This window comes from Alligator sinensis, unplaced genomic scaffold, assembly GCF_000455745.1.
Source record: "Alligator sinensis unplaced genomic scaffold, ASM45574v1 scaffold301_2, whole genome shotgun sequence".
NCBI lineage: Eukaryota > Metazoa > Chordata > Crocodylia > Alligatoridae > Alligator > Alligator sinensis.
In genome coordinates, this window is record NW_005841874.1 from 4,030,005 (window position 1) to 4,041,424 (window position 11,420).

The 11,420-nt window shown below is 41.3% G+C and overlaps 1 protein-coding gene across 4 annotated transcripts in view; it reads left to right on the plus strand.

Moving 5' to 3' along the window:
* The window catches only part of MRPL47 (mitochondrial ribosomal protein L47), a 16,866-nt gene that overhangs the window by 1,537 nt on the left and 3,909 nt on the right, over window positions 1–11,420 (plus strand). For 3 of the 4 annotated variants that reach the window (XM_025195989.1, XM_025195990.1, XM_025195988.1), the window contains 4 exons: window positions 28–81; window positions 1,298–1,428; window positions 3,160–3,255; window positions 6,992–9,779. In XM_025195989.1, coding sequence (XP_025051774.1) covers window positions 55–81; window positions 1,298–1,428; window positions 3,160–3,255; window positions 6,992–7,106 — 369 coding nt within the window. In that variant the 5' untranslated portion in view covers window positions 28–54 and the 3' untranslated portion in view covers window positions 7,107–9,779. Of the gene's footprint in view, window positions 1–6; window positions 82–1,297; window positions 1,429–3,159; window positions 3,256–6,991; window positions 9,780–11,420 lie in introns of those variants that run through there. The other variant, XM_025195987.1, reaches the window with a different exon arrangement.

Consider the following 11,420-nt stretch of genomic DNA (forward strand, 5'->3'; position numbering starts at 1 on the left):
GAGAAAAACATGCTTTTAACTTTACAGCAAGAAGCAAAACGACAAAGATTACCCATGCCAAGTCCAGAGCGATTAGAAAAGGTAACTTTTTCACATAAGCTAAAATAATCATTACAAGTAAAATGTGTTGTGTAAAATATGCAGCATTTCCAGATCTCTATGCAGTTCCCTGTATAATTTTAATAGGTTTTTCGCTAAAAAAAAAATCAGTTTAAAAAAAACAAAAACCAAAACCCTGCTATACACTTTGCCTAGGGCAATAATATAAAATTTTATATGAAGCCCTTCATCCTGCCTGTCTCTTCACACAGTCTCCCCCCCTCCCTATCTTACAATGCTTTTTTTTTTAACAAGAGCTCACATTTTCTAAATGTGGGGGCTCTAAAACCATTCATTTGGATTTCACAGCAGGTTCTGTTTTTAATTTGTATAGTCTCTCCACTAGTGCTAGGTAGAGCCCTGTCTTGGCCTGTGTCTTTTGCATCCGTCAGTCGCACCATCAGCATTTAGATCTGAACTGCAATGATACTTGCATAGAGGGGAGGTCTTGCAATTAAAAGGCTCATTAGGCCTCTTAGGGTGCTGTACAATACCGGTATGTTAAGCCTCATGTAGCAAAAGGAAATCTTAGAGCCTTGGGATAACTAAATAAGTTGAGTTCCCTCATCAGCAACAGTTTCCCAAATGGTTAAGATGCTGCCTTGGGCAGAAAGCATTCTAATAATCTTCCAAGTTAATGCAAGTACAGACTATGGTAATAAGGTTGCTAGCTAGAAATGCTTTTGATCAGATGCAATGGTCTGGCTGTTTTCTGATCATCTAATAAGATGCCTAGAGTTGCAAACCAGAGTAATTAACAACTCCATAAAAACCTGTGCCAGAACCAGAAAGAACCTTTGCATATATTTCAGCTACTTCCTCCTAAGCAACATCAGCTCTCTGTTTAGACCAGGGGCAGGCAAAATGTGGCCCACCAGACCATTCTATCCGGCCGGCTGGCAAAGCCCTTATCTGAATCCACAGTTTGCCAATGCCCCATCCTCACCCCACTTCCAATTCCAGATAATTGGAATGACTATATAGTGAATAGTTAAATCACTGTTCAAAATGTTGATTCTTTTACTGGCAAAGTAGGAGTTGACTGAGTTTACTGCTTTCATAGTTGTGAGATGATTAATAGTAAAGACCGTTACTACCAATTATAATGTGCTCCTAACATTGCCTAGAAGTTTATGCTCAATTTGAAAACTTTGGTGCCATGGTCTCAGTCTCATGTTGAAATTTGTTCTGTTTTCAGGTAGAAACTTCCATGAAAAGATTAGACGAAGTTGTTGAAGAAAGAGAAACTGCTCTACGGCTTTTACAAACTGGTCAGGAAAAAAGCAAACCTGGGGAATGGAGACACGACTTCTTAGGACGTACCAACTGGTATGGGAAAAAGGAATACTGTACTGTGTACTTGAAACTTTTGGGGAGGGGGGTTCACTACTATAAAAACAGACATTAGCTGAGTACCCTTTTTTTTTATTGGCTTTATCTTTGTGGGAAGAGGATCTTTTTCTTATTATCAAGAACAAAGCATAATTACTATTGAGACGGGAAGGACAATATTTATGTGCTTATGGATCAATGTTTAATGGTTGACAGCTCTCCTGAGTTGTTAACACTACCTAACCTTGTTATAACTTTCTTGCAATTGTACATATATGTGTGCGCGCGCACGTACATTGTTTGGTTCCAGAGTGGTTCCCAAAATTTTTGTACAAATCAGGCCACAAACTAGTCTTCCACTCCCTAGGGCCATCATTCACCCTTACTACATTTTTAACTGAAAGCTGTAATGGAATGTAGGGTCCTGTGCAATCTGCAGACCACTGTTTATGAACCACTGATTTAGACTGTAAACCCTACCCTGTTAGGGGGTCTAGTTACAGCATGGCAGTCCTGTGACAGACGAAACATGGTTCAGGTTCACTGTGAATACAGGCCCAAATTATATAATACCATTCCCAAGTTGTGCTACGCTTTTGGTATTTCCCTACTTACATTGCAAGACTACAAAAAACAAGACTAGAAAGAAGGTCTCTTGGACCAACAAGTCCAGTCCCCTGCATTTGCAGGCAGCTGTTTACCCAAAGATTCATTAAATCACTTTCAAATCCTCACACACAAGCATAGGGCACCAAAGTGGAAATGCCATGAATCCCTGACCACAGGTAAAAGCAAGGAAAACAAGGTCATTGCCAGTGCCCAGCTAACACAGTGACAGAGTAGTAATACTGTAATCCCCCTGCACTGAGGAATGAATACATTGTACTATGTCTCCCACAGTTGTGGAATATACACTGTAGATGGGAAGGTAATATGGAGATGGCTTCACTGCTGTAAATTTTGATTGTTCTGACTTGTTTGTCACCTTTATGGTTGTTTAATTAGAGTACTGGCTATGCTAACCACTGTGCTTATATCTTTATGGTATCAGGTACATACTGCAGCACCAGCAGGAAGCTGGGTGGGGAAGGGAATGGATGCAGGGGGAGTGTGCAGGGGACAGAGAAGGCTGCGCTCTGCCCAGCCTGGCCTTGGCTGCAGCAGAGCAGAGCAGGGCTCAGCCCTCCCTCCTCAGGCTCCCTGTGGCAGCTATCCAGGATCAGTTCACAGGCTGGACACAGACCACAGGCCGTATTTTGGCCACCCCAATCTAACATGTATCAAATGTAACATATCCATGGAATAATAACATTTTTAAATAGTTCTATGATACCATAACTCAAATAGCTTTATCATCTTTAACTAAGATAGAATTGCAAGTATACTAATGAAGGAACTTCCTTATCTTTTAACAAATAATGTAATACGAATGCTGATTGTTGGCACTTATGTAGCCTTTGCCATTTGGTTTAAGGAATTTTGAAAGCATTTTCTACTTTCTCAAAGGGGAAAGTGGGCCACAGGGTGGCCCATACATTCAAGGTCACCTGTTCGACCACTGGCAGTTGAGAACAGAACCTCTATTGCCAGTTCTAAGCTACCGACTATGCCATGTTTTCTTCAGACTGGAACTAAAAAAGCAAGCTTAGTTGCAGTCTGAGGACTAAAATGCAGAAGCTGAAATCCTGTTAATACTGTAACTAACTTTCTTTTTCCTCTCATTGACAGGTATACTCTTAGGGAGTGGCCCATACCTTGGTACTTAAACGCAAGACACAAGAGGAAGAGATTCTTCTACACACCGAATGTGAAGTATTTTATCAGGTAACACACATTTTTTGCTTGCCGCTGTGTTTGCATGTTTTTTACTAAACAGATTTTTTGTGTCCAATCCCTGGTTGTGTTCAGTTACCTCTCTCTATCTTGCAAAGGACAGTCCTGCAATTAACTGCTTTTTGGAGTTTGTGGACTGACTTTTTCTATATAGGATGGAAAAGAGGTGACATTGAACAAAAACGGTTAAGGTCTGATCCTATCAAAAACTTAGTTAAACAAATTGAAATCATGTGAGTAATCTCTTTGAGGTTAATGGAATTACTTACCTCTTCAAAGCTCACATGTCTAAGTGTTCGCAGAATTGAGACCTCAAATTTGCCAAATAACGTTCAGTACAGAATTATTTCTCGGAACAGTTAATTGTGTAAAAAAAAAAAAATACCTGGGATCTTATGCCTTTTCTTGATGTTGTCATCACTTAGCTTCCAGGTCTTCCTTTGTTAAGGCTATTTTCCATTCCCGTCACCCTTTTACATAAAGAAATTCTGTCCGCTTTAGTGTTTAACACTTCTCCACCCAGAGTTCTTTACCAAAAACATTAACAAGTTTGTGCTAGGGATGTGCAGTGTGTTAACCAGCGTAAGTACGAAAAAATTGGGCTAAGAAATACAAGAAAAGTACAACAGGTTTATAAATATATTACATAGAGCAGACACGACCTATTGCAAAAGACTTTCCCCACAGCATGCATGTAACTCAAGTTTACTGTTGTTAGAAGTGTGAAGAAAAGAATTATCCCTGTTTGCATTATAGTTTCTAGCTTCATGCAGTGGTAGCAATCTAAAGACTGCTTTTCACAAAGCATCTGCCACACCTTGGTTCTGTGCACGCAGACTATTCTGATAGAAGGCTTTGACCCCCAAGACATCTCTTCAGTTTCCTCCTTTTATAAAAATCTTCACTTTGGTCATAGCACATATAGCCATAACTTGGACCATTCTGTGATTTTTGTAGAGCAGGTTTCATACAAACTGAATAGTATGGCATTTTGGTTACTTTCAGTGGCACGTTTCCTATCTCAGACAGGCCCTGATGACCCTGAATCACACACATCATTCTGAATATTATCTTAATTAGCATGACTTGCCTGGCATTTCCATGAAAACCACCTGCTTATACTCAGCAGCTCTATACAAACCCTGTGATAATTTGCCTTTTTCACTGCTTCCAATACCGTGTAGATGTTGTGATGTGTTATTAGTTGTAAGTCACTTAATTATAATTTGTTTTGTTCCTTTGCTTCTGTAGTCCCTTTCTATATCATCTGAAAAATTATCCGTCTGAGATATATGCAGTTACATTATTTTTATGTGCAAAGCAAGTGATTTTCTCTTATTATAGAAGTAGGGTCGGAAGGGATCTTGTAGATCTTCAAGTCCGACCCCCTGCCTGGGCAGGAGGAAAACTGGGCTTAAATGACCCCAGCCAGGTAGGCATCGAGCCACTTCTTAAAGACCCCCAGGGTAGGAGCCAACACCAATTCCCTTGAAAGTTGATTCCAGATCCTAGCTGCCCTAACTGTGAAGTGGTTCTTACAGATGTCTAATCTAAACCTAAGATTTTGTAGCTGCTTATTTGTTATAGCTAGGATTTAGAGCAGGGGAAAAAACAGTATAACTGTACTTAGTCACTGAATATTTCTGCTGAAAAATCAGCAATGAGTTAGGACTGCTATTGCTTCAATTAATCGCACAAGCAGTCTTTTGAACATCCTGGGTGCATCTACGCATGCAGTTAATGCATTGTGATAAACTGTGGAGCACTCTGAGCCAGAGTGAACTGCTTGCATCTACATGTACACCTGGGGCAGCAGCAATTTGAACCAGAGCATAGCAGGCTCCAGCTGGCTGAGCTGACTGGGCATCATTTATGCCTCCGGTCACTGTCTACGTATGTGTTTCAGTGCAGTAAAGTACTCCGCTGCAAGTTAGTATATCCCTGAGAGTACTATCCTACAGCAGGGTTAATTAGTTTACTGTGCCCTAATTCCAGCACATGTAGATGATGATGCTTTACTGTGGAGCTAATTAGTCAATTTGGGAGTAAAGCACACATGTAGATGCACCCCTGTTGGGATTTCATTCTTTGCTCTTGGCTTTTGCCTGTTGTTTCTGTAAACCCTTGGTTTTCTCCTTGCTTAGCTAGCTGTTCACTACCCATCAGTTATTTCATTATGTCCTTTGGTGGCTTTGCCAAAAGTTTCATCATTGGCTCCCTATCTTGGACTTCAAAATCTCATACCTCTAGTCAGACTGATGTGGTTCTGTCTGACATCTTTGTTTACTTACACTCTTCCGGCAAAAACTGAACTACTTCACCCTGAATTGCTAGCTTTTAGGACCAGTAATTGTGTGTTCCTTCCCATGCAGTAGACTATCAACCTCAGATCCTGTTGCAACCTTTTCTCTTGCATTCCCTGTTTCTCTTTCATTTTCTCCCAGAAAATATACCTACAGTCCCCCTTCTTATCTGCCCCTATTAGTCATGCAGACCACTTTTTCCCTCTGGCCTGATATGTTTTATTTACAGTTTAAAGTGCTTGCCCTAAATACAAGGAGCTATTTCCTTGTGTTTCATTGTTAAACACTTATTCAGCAATAATGCTTTTCTAGCAGTTACTTTCCATAAACCCTTGCTAAATTTTCCCCCTCCCCTCCTATCCCTTACTACTGTAGACATTTTGCATTCCAAATCAGAAGTGTAGGATCATGTGTTCTGCACATCTGTCTCCAACCTTCTGCTAGAATTTGACAAGAGTCAAGGGGACCTTACCCAGTTATTGTTAGTACTGGAGTTTGCAATCAAATCTACTCTACAAGTCTTTAACCATCCAAGATTAAATTAATCTGGAAAATTGCCCCTTGAGATGTCATTGCTTGGCTTATAATTTGTAGTGCAGATGAGAGAACAGTGTTCAGCATGATTACAGAAGTCATGATAAAGAGCAACTGAGTACCAAGACAAGTGTTAGTCCTTTCACTTTTCTGACCAATCAGTTGTATTTAATAGCAATTCAGAGGAAGCAATTGCTGATAAATAATAGTCAACAGTAAGCATGCTTCTTAAAGTAGATCACTTGTTACTTAGAGAACTTTCCTGTGCATTTTTTAAACTGACACAACCTTCAGATACTTTGTTTTCACCTGAGACTCTTCTGTGTTTTTATTACAGTTGTTCACTCAGCAGCTATTTCTGCTACAGGCCCCTTGCTGTCTCATAGTCTGTAGTCTAATACAGAGGTTGCTATTTCTGTGAATGTACTTAAACCATTTTGGAGTGGTAAAATTGCCCTTCTGATGAACAGCAGTGGGAAAGTGCTAATAAAACATACATGCACATAACATTTTGGGCAGAGGAATGAATCTAGTACTTCCCTGCTAAAGTAGGGCACCTTTCTTCTCTAATGGCAGCTTGTAATAGCTTCAAGTATCAGAATAGCTTAAATCCTGCCCCTGGAGTCATAACAAGCTTGTAGAACAGGCTCATTGATAATACTGTTTTGTTTTTTTCAACTTTTCTTTGCTGTTACCAAGTGAACATCAATAGAAGACAGACTCTCCAAAATAACTAATTCAGATTTTACCTGCATTTGTATCTCAATCTAGTAAGTGCATTAAACTGCACACCTAAATTCTAGTGGTAGGAGCAGTTGTGAAGAAGATGGACAGGAAGAAAGGATGCATTGAGTACTGTGAAAATGTAATAATGTTATTCTCTCTTACAGACTGAGACTGGAAAAAGCATTGCGACAAAAGGCAAGGATGAATGCCTTAAAAAGATCGAAGCAGAAGCTTTTAGAAAAGAAATTCCCTCATCTGGCTGCAAAGCCACAAATTTAACAACATCCTGGGCTTATGCAAGTAACTATGACTAGGAATCTACACTGTTTCATGTGACCAGATATATTATATACTGGTTATAGAAAATGTATATCATGGTGGAGTGCTTAAAGTGGTGTTGGTTTTTTGTTTGTTTTGTTGGGTTTTTTTTTACTGTGGAGCAGAGACAATAAGCCAAAAACCTCGCTCCTTAACCTAAAATTAAATCCTGATCTGGTCAGGTGACCTTCACAAAACTTTTAAAATATGTGACTCAACGCAGCTTGACTCTAAAATAATATATTACTTGTTTCTAGGAAGCTTATTTCAACATTAGTTCTTCTAAAATTGAACTGTTCCTGCTTATTCACCGGTACATGGGCAAATAACAGCCAGACCGTAGTCTACAATTGCCTGTAGTGTATACTTGTCTGTGTTAGCTTTCAAAAAGATGCATCTCGATTTAGTTTCTCGCTCTCAACAGCATCTCTTCACATTAAAACAGAGATCCATTCCTATTTAAGCTACTGGCTCTACTTTGTCACTCCTGCTTAGAACCATAACCTTAAATACCACTTTGCCAGCTAACATCTACGAAGAGAAGACATTTTGCAGAAATAGTCAGTTCTACACCAGGAACGTTTCACACTGTGCACACTTATAGAACAAAAACATGAAATATATCAATTTAAGAACGTTAATGTTTAGGTAGTCCCAATAAGTTTGTATAAGATGAATGTAGATAGCTTTTTCCCCACTGACAAAAGGCAGCCTTTCCATGCAATTGCTAAATGATGGTTTTGCTTAGCTAGAACTGGTGCACAGTTCCAATATTGATACATACTGGATAGAGGTGCACTGACATATCAGATCGGCACCAGTAACAGGAAAATTAACATTATTGGCAATTGGCTTTTTTGGGCAATAATGTTACCAATAAATGCTATGTGCAAGCACATAGCTGCATCGTGTATGCAGCCAGGAATGCAGCATCCTGCTGGGAAGTCTGTGGGGAGGGAGGGCAGATTGAGGTCCCCACAGTGAGGGAAGGAGTGAGGGTAGAGCTGGGGCAGTGGTAAGGAGGGGAGGTAGGCTTGTGTGTACACCCTCAGATTTGTGCACAGGGTGAGGACAGTGTGCCCGCTGTGGTGGGGGGACTGGGCCTGGGCTGTGCTTCAGGCGGGCAGGGGAGGTGCAGGCTCAGCTGTGCTGGGTGGGTGGTGGCAGCAGGCTTGGGGGGGGGCTATGGCCACCCCAAGATTCCCTGTAGCCTCACTGTAGTCACCCCTTCCAGCAGCACTGCCGCCCACCCAGAAGTGGACAACCCACCCTCACCCCACACATTGGGGGGAGGGTACATGGCCCCCTCATGCTTTCTCTGGGGGTACGCACATTGGCAGAGAGCCACATGCTCCCTCCTTCTCGCCTCCCCCCTGTCGACCTGCTTGTGGCTCCATCCCACTCCCAGCTCAGGGGTCCTATTCACCACTCTGCCTGGGTAGCACATGCCCGTGGCTCTGCCCCACTCCCTCCATCCCCATGGGAGTCTCAATCTGCACCCCCATCTGCCAATTTACCGGCAAGATACTGCTCTCCAAGCTGCTGGACTGCATTCCTGTAACTCTGCTCCTGTGTGGCTGGGTAATAATCGGCTATTGGTATCAACCAAGAAGATCTTTATTGGTGCACCCCTGTTGAATGCATCTACTACCCCAAAGAACCGAATTTTGTAGCACCAAACACACTGTAATTTGAGCAGACTAAGCTCATCTAGGTAATTATAAGAACCCTAAAATCCATTACAAATAATTATGTGATTGATTATATTTAAGTTACCTTTGGACTTCTAGAGTGTGTACCTAAGAAATAAAGATTGAGCATGCAGCTTAAAGCGCTACCCCTCTGGAAGTAACAGTTTTGACAGCTAAGAAAGATGGCTAGATTCAGCCTTCCCTCAGTAGCTAGCAACACTGAATTGAGTGAGTAGTTCCAGACAGTGGTTGTATAAGAGAGTTCATTTCCATTTGGGCAAAACTTTTACCAAACAAAACAGTAAGAAAGCTTATTCATCCTCAACTCCAGGATCATTTCATGGCATACAAGAGGTGAGAAATATGAACACCCACTCATTGAAACTTCTTGCATTTAAGTGGAGGTGGCTTAGAATTTAAAGTAGAATCATTGTGTACATAAAGACTGTAGCCTTCCAGGAAACAAGCAACTATACTTAAAAGGACCACCTACAAAGCAGTCAGTCTATAAAGGGGACAGAATCAAACTGGAATCAAGTAACTAAGAAAATACTCTGTAGCACAAAGAACAAACAACAACAACATCTCATCAAAGTAGATAAGAAATCTTAATAGAAAAGATAGCAGGGCAAAATTCTCAAGCAAATTACTGTAGTCATACTGTGGTTTTCTTGTTTTAAGAAAAATTTATCTGCATTGTGTCCCTCCCTCACTATAACTAAAAGGTTGTAAACATTAACAGCTGAAATTAAGACCTCAGTAGTCTACATCCTAATACTTCCTACCATAAAGTCAAGGAGAGGGAACAGACATCTTAATTTTTTCTTTGTCCTTCGCCAAGCTGCAAGACATAATTTCTATTATTTAATTGATGGCAAACATACAGAAGGTTGAAATAAAGTTGTTTCTTTCTGGCTTATTAAATTGATTCTGACATTGTAAAGTTAAGTCTAGTTTTTTTCACCATTTAAACAGTCTGCCAGAACAATTGCTGTTTTGTATGTCATACTTCCAGCTGTAATCAGACACTGGATCCTACCTCATTCTGGGAGAGCTGCTAAGAGAGTGTTCTTGGCAAAGGCACTTGGTCCAAAACAATCCAAACTGATGACAAAGTATGTTGCAGAAGTCATTTGTTGTGTTGGAAAGCTAAGGGGTATGTGTTGGGGAACTAAAGCAGCTCTTCATGTATAATGTAGTGCCTCTTGTATTTCCTGTATGACTTAAAACAGGTTTCAAACATGGCCTATGGAGCTGCTCTGGTCTGCAGGGCACCTGATAGGCCTGCTCTAGAATCCATGGCTTCAAAGCCTTATGTGATATGGGACCCTGCTGGAGCTTGCCCCACAGTTTGGGCATGTGAATTTGACATCCCTGATTTCAGACATTTTGGCCATTAAGTAGCCATCTGGGCTGCTTGCAGATGTTTGGGGGCGGGGGGGAAACCAAGCCCCCAAACACACTTTACCGGAAGAAGCAGCGCATTATTTCTACCCAGCTCTGCAGTGTCTGTATACATCAGGTGCTTCAGTGGGACTTTTTGGCACTTTAGCTAAAGATTCAATCAGCTATTAGGATAAAAGCGCCAAAAAAACCCCACTAAAGCACCCAATCTATGCAGATGTTGGGCGAGCCAGGTCAAAGTGTCTCTTCTGTGCATGTGCTGGGCTTGGTGTGGAAACATGCTGAGTTTAAAGTAAAGTGGTTGGGTTGGGTTTTTTGTTTTGTTTTTTAACGTCTGCAAACGGCCCCAAGTTTTACATTAAAATACCAGTGTAATGTAACAATTGTTTAAGTGCCCAAAAGTTTCAAGTGGACATTCAGTTGTTCAAAGAACAGATGTCTATATTGCATGCATCTATACATGCACATTACTGTGGCATTGACTAATTAGCTCCACAGTAAAGCATCACTGTCTACAAGTGCACCAGTATTAGGGCACAGTAAATTAACTCCGCTGTAAGATAGTACTGTCAGCGGCAGAGTAATTAAGTGCAACAAAATACACTTGTAGATGGTCATGGGCTTGCTGGGGTATAAGGGTGCTAAAGTGCAGGGACTGTCTGGCACAGAGCTCTGCACTTTAGCGCTCTGATGCCCCAGCCAGCCCCACTACTACCTGGAGCCTAGGGTTGACCCCCTGGGGTGTTTTGCCCCAGCTCAAACTGCTGCTGTTCCAGGTGCACATGTAGACACTGCACAGCTGACTCTGGCTTGAATTGCTCCAGAATTTATTGTGTCACAATGTCACGTGTAGACGCACCCACTGTTGTCTTGTTTTCCAAGAGGGAAATTAAAAATCAGTTTCATCATGACAAGGGTGGAGCCTAAACCCAGCATGGAGTTGGGCATGAGCTATAGAAACGCAAGTAAGCAGAAATATTTAGACTTCAAGTAGTCAGTTCTCTGCTTAAGTTCCCAGCTTCTGAAACTGGGAATCCCTTACCTACATCAAAGGCATTCTGCAAATTAATCCTTACAACTCTGAATGAGGAAGTAGGTTGATGACTGTTACCCACGGAAATTAAGTCACTTCTACACAGCCTAAATTTTGGGCATCAACCATTTCATCGTATGGCATTCC